The sequence below is a fragment of the Canis lupus genome, chromosome 27 (genome assembly GCF_003254725.2).
Source record: "Canis lupus dingo isolate Sandy chromosome 27, ASM325472v2, whole genome shotgun sequence".
Taxonomy (NCBI): domain Eukaryota; kingdom Metazoa; phylum Chordata; class Mammalia; order Carnivora; family Canidae; genus Canis; species Canis lupus.
This window is the reverse complement of record NC_064269.1, coordinates 20981960-21000852: the sequence shown is the minus strand read 5'-3', so window position 1 is coordinate 21000852 and position 18893 is coordinate 20981960. Positions and strand designations below refer to the sequence as shown.

At 37.0% G+C, this 18893-nt stretch overlaps 1 protein-coding gene across 3 annotated transcripts in view; it reads right to left on the bottom strand.

Annotated features, from left to right (window-relative positions):
- The window catches only part of ITPR2 (inositol 1,4,5-trisphosphate receptor type 2), a 472019-nt gene that overhangs the window by 368504 nt on the left and 84622 nt on the right, over window positions 1-18893 (bottom strand). For all 3 annotated transcript variants that reach the window (XM_025455430.3, XM_025455431.3, XM_049102671.1), the window contains 7 exons: window positions 13672-13787; window positions 12804-12890; window positions 10665-10823; window positions 4965-5063; window positions 4606-4689; window positions 4158-4304; window positions 49-144 (listed from right to left, as the gene is read on the bottom strand). In XM_025455430.3, the coding sequence (XP_025311215.1) occupies window positions 49-144; window positions 4158-4304; window positions 4606-4689; window positions 4965-5063; window positions 10665-10823; window positions 12804-12890; window positions 13672-13787 (788 nt within the window). The remainder of the gene's footprint in view (window positions 1-48; window positions 145-4157; window positions 4305-4605; window positions 4690-4964; window positions 5064-10664; window positions 10824-12803; window positions 12891-13671; window positions 13788-18893) is intronic.

The window sequence follows — 18893 nt, the reverse complement described above, 5'->3', positions numbered from 1 at the left end:
ACTATTTCAGAGTCAAAGATTTAATAGCACTATATCCATGAGTCTTACCTCTGCAGCTAAATAGTTCCCAGTTGCAAGGTGCTTAAATCTGAACAAGCTGTTCCATTGTCCAGCACCCCCGCGGCATGGGTCATGATGAACTACCTACAGACAAAAAGAGCAACAATAATAAAGCACAAAATATCGTCATGTTACTGGCAAGAAGGTGCCAACAGTTTACACAAAGTGCTCGCCTGTTAACGCTAACTTGCCAAATCCAATATATGTTTTCATGAAAGGACAACATGGCAGAAAAACAAATTTTCCCGCAAATTAGCAAGAGACATAACAGTTAACCCACTGTGTGCACGCGTGATGCTCAGGTCTTAAGTGTGTAAATACAGTCTTACTCCAAAAGACAGGTTTCCCAGGCTGAAAATGGAAATACTGAGGGGTTCTCCCCCATTTGTTACTCAAATATTCATTCAACAAATCGTAGTAAAAGCTTATTATACACCAGGGACTCTGAGGCAATAGGATCACAGCAATGAGTAAGACTGGAGCTTTCAATAAATGAGATTTGGCAAGTGCCAGGAGGATATAAACAGAGCGCATGACTGGGTAACTAGGGAAGGCTTCTTTAGATGTGGTGATTAGCACAGGCCACTCCAAGATGACATGTGAGCTGAAACCTGCAGGTATAGAATGAATAGTCACATAAGAGATGGGAAGATAGCATTCCAGGCAGAGAGAATCACATATGCCAAGGCCTGGAGCTCTCAACTAACTTAATTTTCCACATGTGCTTTGTTACTAATACCATGTCCTTTGATACTCATTCTTGGATTTGGCCTTGCCCTAGATGCTGAGCCACTAGGCTCACTGAGAATAAAAGAAGATGCTCTGCAGCAGCAGGTTATGCCAGGTGGGTTGGTGCAGAGGCAAGGCCTACATTTTAAAGTCTGAGGATGACTGTGTTTGAGTCCCAGCTCTGTCAGTCACAATGGGATGATCACAGCAAGGAACTGAACATCTTCAAGCCAGTTTCATCATGTTACAAAATGATTTTAACTCATAGGATTTTTTTGAAGATTAAGTACTAGGAGAACTTTTCATTGTTCTCCCCAACCAGTTATCTTCTTTTTGTTAATACTAATCATGCTTGGCCTTCTGCCCCAGCCTCAGATTCTGTGTGTTGCTATATATAAATTTCTAATACTTTTGCTAGACTCTAGAATCTGGGTCTTCCCCTAATCTGATAGTTCCAATAACAGAATAATTATGAAAATACTTCAAAGTGGATGAAGTCTTAAAAAAAAAAAAAATTCTCCCTGTGACCAAAAACCTACCCATCCTACAAGGCTAAGTTCTCAAATCAAACTTCTTCCACAAATCTTTTGCTAATCACACTGGCTACACTCTGACTCCTTTGGGGAAGGAATAGATACGTTTGACACTGTTCAAATCTATTGGTTGCCTCACATGCATACACATTTCGTACACAACTGATGGAGGTTAACAAATGGCTTGAAGCTCATCACAGACCCCAGACTAAGAACTCCTATCCTATACACTAGTAGGTCTAGCAACGCCAGTACAGCTCTCTAGGAGACAAGAGGAGATACAGAAAGAAGGGTGTTTTCATCCATCACAGTGATTTTGGCAGGATGTTATTGGCATGATCCAGCATTAGGTAAGATACTCTATATCCTGCAAGTCACAGGGGAGTTGAGCATATGCTGGACATTGTGTGTGGCACTCAGGACCCACCTCACCCTTCCAAGTGCTCCTCTTTCTGTATCACAGGGGTGGGAAGCCTCACTGGCATGGTTCTCAAGTCATTCCATTAGGGTGGAAAGCAGAGAAAAGTAGAAGGCGGCTTCCTCTTTGGTTCCAGTAAAGGGGTGGCAGCTGCCTAGTGCAGGCTCCTGCAAGATGGTGTAGGTGCTTCCTAAAGCACAGAAGACACCTGAGGGCTCAAGGAGTAACTTTTAGCATTGCCAGATAAGACCATGTTCCCTATCCTAGTTTTGCCTGTCCAGTCCTTCCAGTAACATTGAGAGCTAATTTCCTACACCAAATACCTCTTTGCTTGAAGCACGTTGGCCACCCTGACTGATGAAGCACAGCCCACCTCATTCAAACCTCCTACAGAAAGGAGCCTACCACAAATATAAATTGGTAATATGTTCACATATTAAAAAGTCTTCATATCAAGTCAAAGGCTGATAATTGAAGAGAAATTCACTATGGGGAGGGAAGCTTAAATGAATTTGAGGCATTATTTCAGAATTATTAAATAACGGATTCATTCTCTCCATTTTGATCACTTGGTGGGTTATAGCAGTTAGAGTATTTTCAACTACATGTTTTGTTGGAAAGGATTACAATGCAATGATACAGCAAAATCTAGAAAACTAATAGTAAATATATGCGAGAAGAGTCACAATTCTTTTAAAAGACTTATCATATAGACATAAACACGTGACTTAAATATCATATAGGCATAAACACATGAAATGAAGGGAACTCACTGTATAGGAAGTCACTATATGACTTTTTTATTACTGCATTTCATTAATAAAACTTTAAAATTATACCTCACATTATTGCCATCCCTATATCTCTTTAATTTTTTAGAGTACAATGATAAGAGATCTACGGTGTGAAAAATACATATTTTAATTATGTATTTATTTGGGAGCTGCTTGTTTTATTTCAGTCTTAACCCTGGTAAGAGACATTATCAGGTAGACTTCTGGGAAGAATATCACATAGCTTTGGTGATGGTTGTTTTTTCTGAGACTTTCTCAGTTCTCTATAAACGTATCCTCTTGAAGGATAAGATCTCTTCTGAATGCTAAAGACTGTCTCCAACATGTAGCAGGGTTTCAAGATAGAAAATATGCTTTTTGTACTATTTTCTCTATTCTAAGCCATGTCAAAACTTAGAGAATTATTTTCATGTTACAATTATAATTAAGGCTCAGCTCATTAGCATAAACATCACACTTCCTCATTTTCTGTTTCAATAGTCTGTAATTTGTGCTGTTATCCCTATTTCAATATGTTTATTTCCTTCTTTTTTTAATCATGTACAAATAAGCGTGTTCTGTTATTACTTCCCCTAATGCAGGATACTCAAGGAGCACATTTACCACTGATCTTTCATTTTCCTATACTTGTATACAATGTTTTCTGATCCTGGTCTCCTACCACTTCTTCAAATCCAAATGTACTCATTCAAGATGGATACAACTATCATACCTTCTACAGTAACTATTTACATGTTGAAACATAATATTTTACGATATTTATTATACATTGTTTCCTTTTGTTTTTTTCTAAATTGAAATATAGGGATTTTATTAATATTCAATCATGTAAATCTATAAATAATATTACTATGACTTTGATATGAAAGGAAGTGTCACAAAACATATGCTGTAAAAGGGGAGTGATGGATTTAAAATGGTTGAGAACCACTGCTATAGGCCTGGATGTCCATTAAATCAGGATGGAACTTATCAAATGCTGGCTTATTCATAGGTAATTATGTCTATCTTAGCCCTTCCAATGTATAAAAACATCCCTTAAAGAAAAATTCATACCTTACATTTTCCAAATTACCATATTGGCAATGCTTAAGAAATACTTTTTAAAGGATGGATGAATTCCTTTTTTTTTTTTTTTTAAAGATTTTGTTTGTTTATTCATGAGAGACACAGAGAGAGAGAGGTAGAGACAGGAAGAGGAAGAAGTAGACTCCCTGCTGGGAGTCCGAGGCAGGACTCAATCCCAGGACCCCAGGATCACACCCTGAACCAAAGGCAGAAGCCCAACCACTGAGCCACCCAGGTGTCCCACCTGCATACTGATCAGTCTTGACAATATTTCACAATTAATTTTTTAAAAGGAACATCTATATATTCTCTTATTAGATGAGAGAGAGAGAGAGAGAGAGAGAGACAGGAAAAGAGATGCTCCAGAGAGGATAGGTAAAGGAAGTAGTAACATTTCAAATTGATTATAGTAATGAAGAGGTACAAGTTCATTCACAAATATCATTGTTTTATGGATTTATCCTAAATGATGCCTATAACAATAAATTAATCAGCCTGGTAAATCTTTTCTTTCTTATATAAGTATTTACTCAAGTCCAAAAAATATTTACACACCTCTATTTCCCAGAGCGCTTTAGAACTGGTAGCAGAAGTGGCTGATTGACGCAAGGTTGTCCGAAGGAAAATGTGCTGTTTTTTCTCATATTCATCACAAGTCAGAAACTTCTCTTGTTCTGCATGGAACAACCTAACAACATCACCCTAGGAAAACAGGAAAAGAACACTGTAGTTCCAAGAAAAGTCTGAACAAAGAGACCTAAGAAGCAGATGTCTCCTGGTTTTGATACTCAGGGCCCTTCTCCTACTTACTTGGCTTTCAGTGATTATTTATACATTTCAAACTATAGAGAAGAAAACTCAATGAAACACCCATAGTGACTATTAAGGTTTATAATCATCTTCTAAACTACGAATACTAGTAAATACATAGGTTTTGCATCTGGAATTTCAGTAAGACTACCTTCAATTCTTCTAACAAATGTTCCATGCAGCACATACTCACTCCTTTTAGTACATCCTCTCGATAGGAACTATATTTCATGAATAAAGTTATTTTCCAACTAGTGTTGCAATTAACAGCATTCACCTATTAATGAAGAAATGTTAAGTTACAAAATTGTGATGCCATTTTATACCAGAAATTATTCCTCCAACTAGTAAAAAGAGAAAAAAAAAGATAACTCTGGACAATGAGGTATGTACTTCCAACACAAATACCATCCAAAAATCATAATCATTATCTACACAGATCTTAGGAATATTAATTAGCATAATTACATTCATGAAAACAATGAATGGAGCTATATGACATTTTTCCTCCCATGATAAAAATAAATTCATTTTCTTTCCTCCTGAACTTACCTCTTTACACCCTGGATTATCGAGAAGCTCTATGTTGCTGGCATGTAGTGGCTGTCCTGCATTCACAGGCATCAAAACAACTTTATCACCCACAACGATCTAGAACCAGAAATAAGTTGCAACTGAGACACTGAACAAATCTGTGGTGCTATATTTGAAGCTAAAAATAACTGCAGGGACGTCTTGTTATTGACCTAACACCTGATCTGTCTTCCACACAAATCTTAGTTCAATTCTTTTTCTGTTTGAGTAAAATATTTTCCGATAAATGATCATGTAATCATGTTCCACAGTGCCCATCAGCCTGGATTCATAAAGCTAGTGTAGATCCTTTTCTTATTAGTCTCCCATTTCAGTAATAACGCTTTTTAATATCAATAAATAGTTACCCCTCCACACTGGGTCTTATGCCATTAACAAAGCAGATAGAGCAAATGCATCTGCCACAATCAATCTGCCTAAATATTAGAACTACTTCAAATGCAAGCAGAAGATATTATACATTTTATTATCTATGGGATTAAAAACAAATCTATTAAATTTTATCTTTCTCATAATCTCAGAAATATATTAAACATTCCAATTTCATCTGGATTCAGGAAGTACACAATTAGGATGACCCGGTAGAAATATGTTCATTGTTTGGTCCTTAAGCATCTGATTCACTCTTATCTTAAACATGCAAAACTATATTGCTTTTTACACTTGGTGTTTAGTTTTAAATTAAGAAAAAAATTTTTTTAATTAGGAGGTGCCTGGCTGGCTCAGTCGGTAGAGCATGTAACTTTTGACCTCAGGGGAGTAGAGATCAATGAAAAAAAAATAATAAAATATATATAAAAAACTTTTAATTGGTTTTGGGAGAAATACTCTGGAGAAGTAAGTCTAAGATGTTTTTTCGTTTATGTTATCATTAACAATGTCCAATTTATCTTCAAGAATTTCTATTCATAATTCAAATTGTGGGAAATGACGTTATGCTTTTGTAATGGTAATAATGAGCAGTTTAATTTTAGAGTTACTAATGTTTCTCTTGTTACATTCCATTAGAAGACTTACTACTGTATGGGCCACCTAGGTGACTCAGTGGGTTAAGCCTCTGAGTTTTAATATCAGCTCAGGTCATGATCTCAAGTCCTAGGATTAAGCCCTACATCAGGCTCCTTGCTGAGCACAAAGCCTGCTTGTCCATCTCCTTCTGCTCTTCTTCACACTCCCTCTCTCTCAAATAAATAAATAATTTTTTTTAAAAGTACGTTACTATAGGACCTACACTCTCAATTCTCATCCAGAATTGCTCACCACCTCAGAAATGAAAACCAATGCCTTCTCTTTGCATATTTCTTTCAGGGTTATTAGAGTACATTAGTTTGACAGATAATTGAAAAACAAATTAGGACTCAGAAAAAAAGAATAAACAAAACTTCTCCTCCCTGGATCTTAACCTAGACCAAGACTTTCTGGAACATAATTTCATATTTCCAATAGAAATGAAGCTTTTATGGATTATACAAGGGAGTCTACATTTACACATAGTACTATTGTCACAAACGATGATAAAGAAGCCTCAAGCTCACTACTTGGGCAAAGGGAAGTTGTTCTTAGGATTGCAGAAGTAGCTTCTACTGCTCACAGGACTGGTCTCTATTCATCACCCGCCTTTCAACTCCATCATCAGTCAGGTCCTGGTACTGTGACTCACAAAAGCCATCACAGAAGTTCTCTATGTACAGATAATGGAATATCATCAAGAAACGATGTTAAGTGAGAGGGTGAGGGGGCAGAGCCAGGCTCTCTTTGTGTAAAAAAGGAAAGGAGGGAGTAAGAGTACATGCATAAGAAATCTGCCCAGAGGTTTACTGTGATACAGGGGACAAAAAAGAGGGAGATGGAAAAAAGGATAAGAGACATTAAGTGACACATTTTTATATTATTTTCTTTCAACCAAAATTGGTATTTTTAAAAATTAAATATCAACAAAAACATATAAAAGTCAACATGGCATAAACCTATTTCCAACATCCTCTTCCAAAACACAAACACACACACTTGTTATCGTACATGACACCAAGGCAGCTCCAAGTCTCAGAGCCAGACAGAAGTCTAGGTAGTCATCCATACTACGAATACTGGGACTTAATACACATCCTGCCAGTGCTGCATCTGATCCTCCAATTTCTAAAAGAACAATTGGATTTGGTTTACCAATTGGATTGGTCATTCTCATCTGCATCATATAAATATTAGCCAATAAGCTGCTAAATATAATGATGTATTTTAGCTATGTATTTTAGCTATGTTCTTCCAATTAAAAGAATATTTTTGTTTGCACCTATATCCACTGATCTAAGTCTTACTAACTTTCTATAGTTTTCTGTAAGCTTTGGGTTGAACCATGTGTTATATTTATTTCAAAACACTGCCCAGAAAGTCTTATACTGTATAATTTTTTTCTTTTTTTTAATATTTTATTTATTTATTCATAAGAGATACACAGAGAGAGAGGCGGAGACATAGGCAGAGGGAGAAGCAGGCTCCATGCAGGGAGCCTGATGCGGGACTCGGTCCCGGAACTCTGGGATCACGCCCTGAGCCAAAGGCAGATGCTCAACCGCTGAGCCACCCAGGCATCCCTTTATACTGTATATTTTTAAAGACCAGCCATATAACCAAAATGTTCTAAATACCAAGGGTTCGTAAGAATAGTATTCACAAAGAGAATCTAACATTAATTCACTAACTTCCAAGTCCTCCGTTTTTTGTTCTTGACAAGGGTGAAAAAAACTTGCAATGAAATGGACAAGAGGCTAATCAAAAGAAATAAACAAAACAATAAGAGGTGCCAAAAAGAATACAAAAGTGTGATAAATAGTCCCTGTTCTTGGGGAATTTACACCTAATTCGATAACCTGGTAAATATGGAATTTGATAGTACACTCTGAAGAATGTAGCATGGGGCTGACCCACTGATGTGGTCTCATGCCTTCTGAGAAGCTGTGTATTTAATAAGGAACTTGAAGGTGCCATCATCTTTTGCCATGTCACACTCACCCTAGTACACAGCATCTTTTAAAAATTCCAATTCCAAAAGCACTTCTGTTGATTCTATCCAACAGCCATAAAAATTTAAGCTGAGATTTTATTGAAAATAAAGAGCAATATAATGCTACTGGCAGCTACCCTTTTTTTGAAGTGATACCTGGCATGGTAAAAAGAACACTGCAGTAAAAACCAAAACACCAGGGATCTAGTCCTGCCTTTGCTAGAATTCCAAGAGATCTAGTTTTGCAAAATAGCAAAATCTACTTGCTATTTGAAGAGGCTCTTTCCCTAAGAGTTTAATTTTTCTCTTGACTGAAAGAATTATCTGGGCTTTTCTCCTTTTTAAAATCTACCATTAAGGTAAAGAACTAATATTTTCTTAGATCAAAGCTGAAAATGAAAAATTAACCATTCAATCATGGGAAAATAAATGAAAATGAAATATTTATGTACTCTGCTATCCCCCAAGGACTTTCTAACTTTTCAACAACAAGCCAGAGCTTCTTTATAGCTGAAAAGTTGAAGCATTCATGAATCTATTTTTCCCCAAGAACTAACTGACAATTCTATAAGATAGAACACCATCCTTTAATGGTAGAAACCACTGATTTTTGAGAATATGAGCATTTTACTCCCCAAAATATCATCAGTCTCATTTTCACATTTCATTTCAGTCACCGAACATCTTACTGAATACTTAGAATCTGAATCACAACATACTAATTCCTAAATAGTAAACTATAATTTTAAAAACCCTTTGAACCTTACAATTTCCTCTTCCTAGCTTAATATGCTTTTAAAGAAAATCAGTGGTAATTAAATCACTTGTTATGATGTGACAGTATTTCCAACTGCCTTCAATAAAATACATTTTCGAATCCTAGAATGAAATCTATTGCTAAAGAATGCTACCTATTCCTAGGGAAGAAAATGAGCATTACAATACAATTATTTCTGTGGCAAAGAGAGGGCTGTGGGTATGCTTATGTTTTTGCAGCAACCTCAATCACATACAACAGCTACATAGTGGTGAGCAAAAACAGTAAGCTGTTCCAGCAAAAAAGCCATGTGGAAGGTTGTTTTAGCCATGCTTTATAGAGCACATCGACAGAGGAGGATTTCTATATTGCACTGAACAATTACATTGTCCACTTGACCAAGATGGAGTGTTTGGACGAGAAGTTTCCCCCACCCCAGTACAACTAATTATTTGAAATAGTTCATTACATTCAACTCTCAGTTGATCCTATAAAGGCCTCTGGGAGCAGGGAAAGGAATAGACAAAATGAATAAATAAATATAATGAATTAATAAAATCCACAGCTAATCTAAAGGCCCTAATTTGTCCAATCATTTCCTCATATTCCCTCAGAGCTTGAGCTCAGGTTTTGCTGGTTTTGAAGCTTGATTTTCATTGACCACCTACAGGCGGGGACACAACTCTGTGGGAAACATTACTAGAAAGGAACCAAAAGACACAGGTTGTTCCTGAAGGACATAATCAGTCCCTAAAAAATTGAGAGTTGATTGTAATGAACTACCTACCAAAATTAACATATATGTCATGCTCACAGCACACATCACTTGATGCCAAAAAATAAACAAGTAGGACTTTATTTTTTTTAAGGAATCCGACACAAGACTTAAAGTGCATTACGTTCCTGCATGCCATGCATCTCCCAAACCTTACCTAAGGAGGATTTATTAACCAAATTAAACCATGAAGCTTGCATCCTGTGGAATTGAATTTGTATTTCAAAATTTGCTGAAAAAATAGATTCACTATAAAAGAGGACATTTCTAGCATAAGAAATATCCAAAACATCTTTAAAATGTAATCAAAGTACTGAGAAAACTGTCAGAAGCATTATATTTTTATATTGCTTTGAATTTATGATGTTAATTTTTTTTAATCTCAACTATTTTTCTTGATCACCTGGCCCAATATTTGTGAGATGTTCTTTTTATGGAAGTTATTCAGCATTTATTGAGCATTTCTCATGTACTAGGAATGGTCACTTACTACATTATTACAAACAAAAATATCCAACAATTGATCCTATTGAATCATTTCACATAATTTTTATTTTCTCTACTCTATCAGCTAGCAGAAAATACTTCAGCAACTACTAAAATTTACATGATACAACAAAAATGTATTCCAAAACATATCTTAAATGCTGTCATCAACAAGCAAGTGCCCATCTATATAGTTCCTCATACTTTAGACATCAATATACCATAGAGCCAGTATATGAAATATTATCATAATTCACTGTTACTCTACTAAATCAAAGGGATAAACAATATTTCCTAAGCATAGCTTTCTCCTTACAATCATGCTCCCTTCTGATTAGGAAAGGAAGCAAACTCTACCTCTCCTTTAAAAGCCTGGGCCAATGTTAACATTACTTAAATTCTTTCACATGAATTCCAGCTGGAAGAGGATTTTTTAATTAATCTGAAATTTGTCTTTTTCTGATTCCCAAGCACAATTTACACTATTAATAAATAGTTTTAGCCTTTTAAAGAGATTACCATAAAAATGTGTTGATTGAAAACTACATGTCCTTTCATTGTGCTATCTGGATTTTCTTACTTATTATGAATTACTGTCTTGAGGAACACACCATTTCTCTCAATTTTATTTTTACATACATTGTCACCCTCGCTTCTCAGCTTCCAAAAGGGATGAATATAAAACCAAGACCCTTCATTTCCTGCAGCATCCAGGGACACACGCATAGCATTCTTCTCCAGCAAAGCAGGTAATCTCTTGTTGACAGTCAGATACTTGTTGCTTTTTATATGCAGCAGCTGTGGGAAAAAGACATTACCGCCTTTATTCTTTGATGTCCTCCGTTAATTACATGTATATGTTTATATGTATATTTGTACCCATATAATACTGCTTGGGGTGCAGGTTAAACAAAGGAGCTCTATTCAAACTTCTCACCATCTTTCCAAGCTGACTTTCTTTGGGTTTCTCACCTCTACCCTACAATGACGTGGGCACATGGAGAAATCAAACCAGAGGACACCTCTGAAAATTTTCATCTACTGATAAATAATAGGATAAAATCAGGCTTCCCAAAGAAGACCAGGAAATGCCCCCAAATCACATTTTCTCCATTCTTGCACAGACACAAAAATGGAATATACCAAAAAATAACCAGGAAACTAAAATAATGCACCGAACCACTTAGTAGCATTAACTATCCTTGCCATGACAGCCTACCACTTCCTCTGTGAAGAGGGAGGCTTTGCATTCCACAAAATCCCTGCAGGAGGACACTGATTCTATTCTTTTGTCAGATGAGCACAGAAGTATCATTTCCCAGACTTTGTGGACACCATGGACAAAACCTTTCCAAGACCTTATTCTACTGAGTAGAAAAGCTGAAACACAAATAACCTTTCCTTCCTATTATGACAACCATGTCAAAACAGAATGGTCATTTTAATATCCTCAATATAATAAAGAAACTATCTCATGAACCAATGAAACCCTCATGGCCCAACCTCACTCCTTTGGAATCTAACTTGTTAGAGCACGTGGCTCAGCCCGTAAATGACTATGCAAACATTTGCGCATCAGGTTCTTGACAAGAAACATAAGTTCTACTTGTTGGCATTTAATATTAATCAAAACTTGGTTAAGAAAAATTCTATTTATGGAGGATTACTCAAGAGACATGCAACCCACCCATGCCACAGGTATCATATCAGCTATTATTAGATTAAGTCCTACATTTGGGTTACTGTAGATCCAGGCTCTCTTTCATCTTGTCCCAGGAGAGGGCTGCCCTGACGGTCATGTGCACTGGCATTTTATCATTGGCCAATAACAAAACAAGAGGCAATATTATTTTTTAAAACATATCTAAGAAATACCTCATTGTAGTGTTTACTGTAAGGAAGTTGTGAAGACTTTTATTTACTCTATCAAACAGTGTCCTCTTTATGAGAGCTCATTGGAGGAATAGTTTTCTGGTCTTCCTGGGAAACTTCGTGCTTCGACCTTTGACTTTGTTCTATGTTAAGGACATCCTAAGTGAGTGCTATAACACACTATGTTTCCCTTAAAGCACGGTGAGCAATAAAAAGGCGTCCAGGTAAAGCTGACCAGACTTTGAGACATGGATTTTATAAACACGCTTCCTCCCAACTTCACTTTATTCATTTAACCAACCTTTTCCCTTTGACCCAGTTGCCTTATTTATTTCTATTTTATCTTATGTGGTATGTAGTTTTGAAAATGCCTTACATTCTTTTTGGAACAGGGTGGGGCATATATTAACAAATAATCAAGTAAAAAGCTGAAAGATCTAAGTGAAGCACAAAAGAGGAATGCAGCTGAGATAAATCATTGTGCACACTTGTTGCAATAAATCTTTTAATAACAACTCAAGGACGATTTCCATCTAAAAGTACAATATAAAAACTTTCCTCTCTCTACAAAATGAAGAAATAAAGCTTCATATGTTACATAGTAGTCCCATTAATTCTAAAGAAGGATTTTACTGTAGAACTTTAGAAATTATGTTTCCCCATCTTCCTCCTTTTGATGTAATAACCTGCACATACATCTAGATAAGCTCACTTTCTTATGTATAGACATCAGGCTAGTCACAAACATACAGAATACTGTGCTGAACATCAACTGAAAATATTCATAATTGGCATCAAAGAACAAACTATTGTATCCCCAAATTTTAATGCAGCGTGACATTGCTATGCAAATGCAAATTACCCATAAAATATTCACCTTGTTTAAGAGAAAGTAAATAGACTTACTTGTATGACATTGCTGTATTTCACAATTTCTCCCAACAGTTTCTTATTCTCTGATTCATTTTGTTTTTGTTCCAGTTCTGCAGCATGCTGTAAAATGATTATCAAATATTCAGCATGGAAACATAGTAAACAGAATGCAATAATTAACAAACAAGGTTATTTTAGGAACGAAGACTATAACCATGAACAAAATAGGCTGGTTGCTTTACCCTTGGGGCTGGGGGCACGGCGACCAACAATTAAATAAATGATTAATATAGTATGATTATTATGTCAATTTGATGCTGAAATGTGACAAAAAATATCTTGGGATGTTTTTATGTTAAAAGTTTCAGAGAAGTACTAGGCTCTTTGGTCTTACAAAATTAGTTTCAGAAGGAATATTGTTAGATAAACCAAACAATATAAATATAGTGGGTGAATTTCAAAAGACTCAAAAGTTTCGATTCTGAAAGTAGCAGGAATTTTAATAACACAGAATTTCAGTTCTACCAAATTTCAATCCAGACCAGAAGCAACAGACTTTCAATTTTTTTTCTAGTTTTTCAGGAAAAAAATTAAGTACTATGCCAAGTAAAATATAACTGGATTTGCTATTCCTCAGAGATTCTGAATTGTTTCCAGTTTTATGTGAATCTTGAATTAGTCTGGCACACCCTAAAAATTAGCAGCAGGAATGTATGAGCTACATGCCAGGAAATGAGCGGTCACACCCTATAACTTCAAAGTCCCTTCCACTTTCAATGGGTTGCTGCATCTACTCTAAGTTTCTGTGCATTGAGTGAAATCACCAAGATACAAAATAGATGGTTTGTTATTGCTGTTCTTGGGCTAGCCTCAGCCAGACGAATGGAAGCCTGGCCCTTACCTGTAATTTCTTCAGCAAGGCTGCCTCTGTGTGATTCCCCTGTTTGGCTTGCTTAGCTTTCCAATATTGTTTCTGGGCAGAATATCGGTTCATAGGGCACACCTTAAAGAGGCAGTCTATGACAAAGCAACAAACAAAAACACTGTAACTAAGGCAACCAGCATTTCTTAGATTTTCCTTATAGCCTAGCACTGGAATCTTACAATCCCTGAGTAGAAAGTATCTCCCAGTCAACTCAAACTCCCCCATAACATCCTTTCCAAATAATTATTTAGACTGTTAAAATACCTTCTTCTTCATTAGGTTAGGTTTTTGAGAGGCTATCATAGCTAGTGTAATTTATTAAAAAAACCAAGTGAACGCAATCATTACACATAAGGTACTTCTTAATTACAATGAGGTACCTGGTCTTAGAAAGTGAATAGAATGAGATTAGTGACTTGCACCATCCTACCTTGCACAATTATTTATTCATGGTATGTCTTTGACGGCCAAAGTGATGCAAATAGTAGAAACAATCAATCACAATTACATTTCAGGAGTGCCTCAGTAGCTCAGTAGGTAGAGTGTCTGACTCTTGATTTCAGCTCAGGTCATGATCTCCGGATCTTGAGATCAAGACCTGCATCAGGCTCCATGCTCAGCTTGAGATTCACTCTCTCCCTCCACCTTTGACCCTCTCCTTGTTCACACTCACTTGAACTATCTCTCTCTCTTCCTCTCTCAAATAAATAAGTAAATCTTTTTACAAACAAATAAATAAATCACATTTCAGTCATCCATTCCCCAAGTTTCCACATACCTGTACTAAATATTCAGATGGGTAGGTAATGATATCTCTAAGTCAAAAGCTAAATACATTTTTTCTTTTCAATGAGGAGATTGGAAATTTGACTAAATAGTCCTTCCATATGCTGAATGATTTTGTATGTTCGTGAAATGAACTACAATCCAGAATAAAGATCAACTCCCAATATTCAAACGAGTAGTAATGCAGAAAATCCAAACATCTTCATTTTTTTTCATAAGAAAGTATTAATTTAATATGATAAATTTACTTTATTTTTGGTTGATGTGTTAATATTAGGGTCATTCTCATTTTTTTTAAGATTTTATTTATTTATTCATGAGACACACAATGAGAGAGAGAGGCAGGCTCCATGCAGGGAGCCCGACGTGGGACTCGATCCCGGGTCTCCAGGATCAGGCCCTGGGCCGAAGGCGGCGATAAACCACTGAGCCACCCAGCTACCCCATTCTCATTTTTTAAACATGTATCACAAAATAAAATTCAGGTGGCATCCAGGTGGCTCTGTCTACCTTCAGCTCAGGTCATGATTCCAGGGTCCTGGGATAGAGCCCCACATTGGGCCCCCTGCTCAGTGGGGAGTTTGCTTCCCCCTTGACCCCTGACCCCACTCATGCTCCATCTCCCAAATAGTCTTTAAAATATAATGCAATATAATAAAATTCAGTCAATTTCACTACATTCGTGACTACATTATATGCATACTCAATATAGTCTCTTTAAAATAATTATAAAATTGGGGTGCCTGGGTGGCTGGATCTGGGTCGGTTAAGCATCTGTCTTTAGCTCACATCATGATCTCAGGGTCCTGGAATTGAGCCCCTGTCTGGCTCCCTGCTCAGTGAGGAGTCTGCTTCTCCCTCTCCCTCTGCACCTCCCCCCACTCAAGCTTGCTCTCTCTCTAATAAATAAACAAAACCTTATTAAAAATAATTATAAGATTAAATGATGGCCTTGATCTCTTTTCAAATATCTCCTATGGTTCTTTTTTTTTCTCTCTCTCTCTTATGGTTCTAATGGCATGAATTATCAAGACATATAACTGTAAATTTTAAAAGAAATTTTTAAAAACAAGAAATAATGACTTTTCCTATAGCTTGTAATTACAAACACAAATTCTGATTGTTCTCTTCCTCCATCTACACATAGGCTACAGAAAACTGTTAATTTCCGTTTTAAAAGTTACTGATGTGGGGGCAGCCCAGGTGGCTCAGCGGTTTAGCGCTGCCTTCAGCTCAGGGCCGGATCCTGGAGACCCAGGATCAAGTCCCATGTCAGGCTCCCTGCATGGAGCCTGCTTCTCCCTCTGCCTGTGTCTCTGCCTCTCTCTCTCCCTCTCTGTGTCTGTCATGAATAAATAAATTTTAAAAAATAAAAAAATAAAAAAATAAAAAAATAAAAGTTACTGATGTGAAAAGAAATAAATAAATAAAAGTTGCTGATGTGGATGAGTAAAAATTTTATACATAGCAGGAAACAGACACCTTCTATCTGCTAAAAGTAGGCCGAGAGACCATCACAATTATAGTATGATACAGGTATCACTACTTGGCACGTGTGTGTGAAAACCAAATAACTAGGCCTGAAAACTGTTTCCCTTGACAACACATTTTATAAACCCTAGAAATTATTTCCTACATATTAGTAACTACAAAGAGAATATGCAAATTTTTTTCAAGCACCAATATAGAGGCTGTTCACAGTTACCACCAAAAGAATGCTCCCAGTGTAATGCAGCAGACTATTCTGACTGTCCTGTATTAGGCCAACAACTGAATTCTACATTGTTTTAGTGTAACAAAAACACAAATCCATATTCAAGTGGAACTGAACCCCATAATCTGCAGCCTATACTTCTGACTTCATTCATGCATGAAAAGAGAAAAATGTGTCCATTTCCATTACTTCAGAATCCTAACTAAGTTGATTGGGAAATGGTCCTTTAAGGGAAAAAATATTTTTGCTAAATTCTAGCTTACCCTGGTACCACTCCTAATTAGTGGTATCTTTGTGTAGCTAGCAAGCAGACTGTGTGTGTCATGATCCCAACTGTTGTGGCTGAGGTTATTGTGAAGTGAGGCCAAACATCCAGCCAAACCATGTTTACTGGTCTGGTTGTGCTGCTAGGTACAAAGAATTAGGTTCTCTCCCCAGAAAGTTCACAGTCTAGGGAATGAGACGAGCATCTACCATGTGTTGGAGCTTTCACGCTGGGACTCTCGAGAAAGTACTATGGGATACAAAGATGCATGTGGCCAACTTCACCAGGGGAAGTCAGAACAGTCCTCCCAAAGGAGAAGACACAAGCCAAGTCTGAAAGAACCAACATTAATTCAGCACATTGACAAGGGGGCTCAAATACATGGAGGGGAGCGGCATACCAGAGAGACCCAATGGTGGGTACAAAAGCAGAGAAGGAAAGTACTAAAGGACCTGCTAACTGTACGGGAAACTATTGCCAAGGCTGTGAAATGAGAATAGAGTGGGTAGCAAGTCGGGTCTGTAGAGTACTATGTGCTAGATTGGGAGTCATTTGACTTTATTCACTGGAAAAGGAACTCTTAAAGGGTTTTAAACTGTTAAAGATGTGTGAAAGACGAGGTGAACAAGAGACAAGGAGACCAGCAGGAAGCCCCCTGTTAGGTGTGCTTGCTGAGAGATAGGGCAGCTCATGTGGGCTGTGCGGTAGTTCGGGGAAAGCCATAGATTTCAAAGAAAGCAGCAGAACCAACAGGCTTAAAAACCTATGAGACGTGGGGTGAGGAGATGTGAGAAGGACAGAAAGTGAAGACCAGAGGAACAAGCTTCCATCCACCATGTCTGAGATGCAAAGCCTCCAATTTCAAAAGCCTTTCCGTTTCCAGGGCCCTGGTTCTACCGTCATCCTCAGCAGCCTCCCATAGGCCACATCTCATTTCGTACTACAGTAAATAAATAACCCATCCGTTCTGTGTGGGAACTAGTATCACGGGACTATTTTGGTTGATGGGAAAGAATGTGGGGCATACACAGATGTCTGTAAAAATGCTTTTCTTGTTGATGGTGGCAATGGTGATGGGTGTTTGTGTGTTTAATTCCCTCTTCCTCTTTTAGAAAACATAAAAAAAAAATCTACTGGTCTTGGGTTAGTCACATGTTTTGTCTGATTCTAAATTTATTGCATAATAAAAGTGTTAATAATACCTGCCACACCTCATTCACGGGACTGCTGAGATTTGCAGAAAGAAAATCTGTGTGAAAGTACTCTGTGAACTTTAAAGCCCTATTATAAACGTAAGATATTATTATCTTCATTCATTCATTCAGCAATTGCTTTACTAAGATTTAGATGACCAAACCTTGACAGAGCTCCCAGCAAAGAGCAACAAGGAGCAGAGTTCTTAGGTTAAATCTGCACACAAACCAAAAATGCTCAGTTCACAACTAGATGTTCATATCTGTGGTTTAAGATGGCACAGTGTATTTTTGCATGAAATTCTCGAATTCCCTGAAACAGCATGGCAGTAAGCAGAGAAGGCGATCTCTGTTGCCTTTAAAATACACAGACACAATCCCTAATAGTAGTGCAGGTAGAGCCTTTGACAAACCTCCATGAGTGGGAATCCTGCTCTCTCCTAGCTATCTTCTTTCATCTGCCCTCCTCACCCTGCCCTCTAGTATTTCTTGGTCCGCTCATTCTCTAAATGGAAAGGTATATAAGAAAAAGGCTTTCCAATCAGAAAACAGCTCAGTGTCATTTGTTAATTAGGTAACAATGTTCTCAGCATTTCAAGACTCAAAGAATAATTTTTAAAAAGGAAAGTTTCGCCTCATAGAGCAAACCCTAAAAGCACAAATAAAAGGGAGTTTTGAGTTAAAAAAATTTTAAAAAGCTTAACCTGGAGACCTCACACCAATAACTTTGCAGAATTACAGAAGTTCAGGATATGTTAGCAATCCTACAAAACATGATATATTCAATCAGGCAATATTATAAGAACAACACCTTAAAATTACAACTTTTTTTTTTTTTTTTTTTACAACTCTGGAAGAAAATTAAGCCTCCCAGAAGGGTTCACTTTAAACTGAAAGAATCAGTAGCATTTTTTGGCTGGGTGGAAAAAAGAAATACGAAAGCCAGTCAAACGGTATGGAGCACATAATGTGGATCCCAGAGAATTACCTTTCCACATGATTCCATGTAAATGTGGCAGGAAACCAGTCTAAACCTCCACTTAACAACATCTATCTAAATAGTTTTGAAATGTTTTGCTTTGTATCCGTACTAAATATTTGCATCTAAAGCAGTTTCTACATACCCAGAAACTGTCTATAGGACTCCATTTGGGGCTACTAGATGTAAAGTTTAAATTATGTAATGGCCAGCCACTTCCTTTGGTAATGGTGGAAAGAAAACTTTCTGTTTCATTTCTCT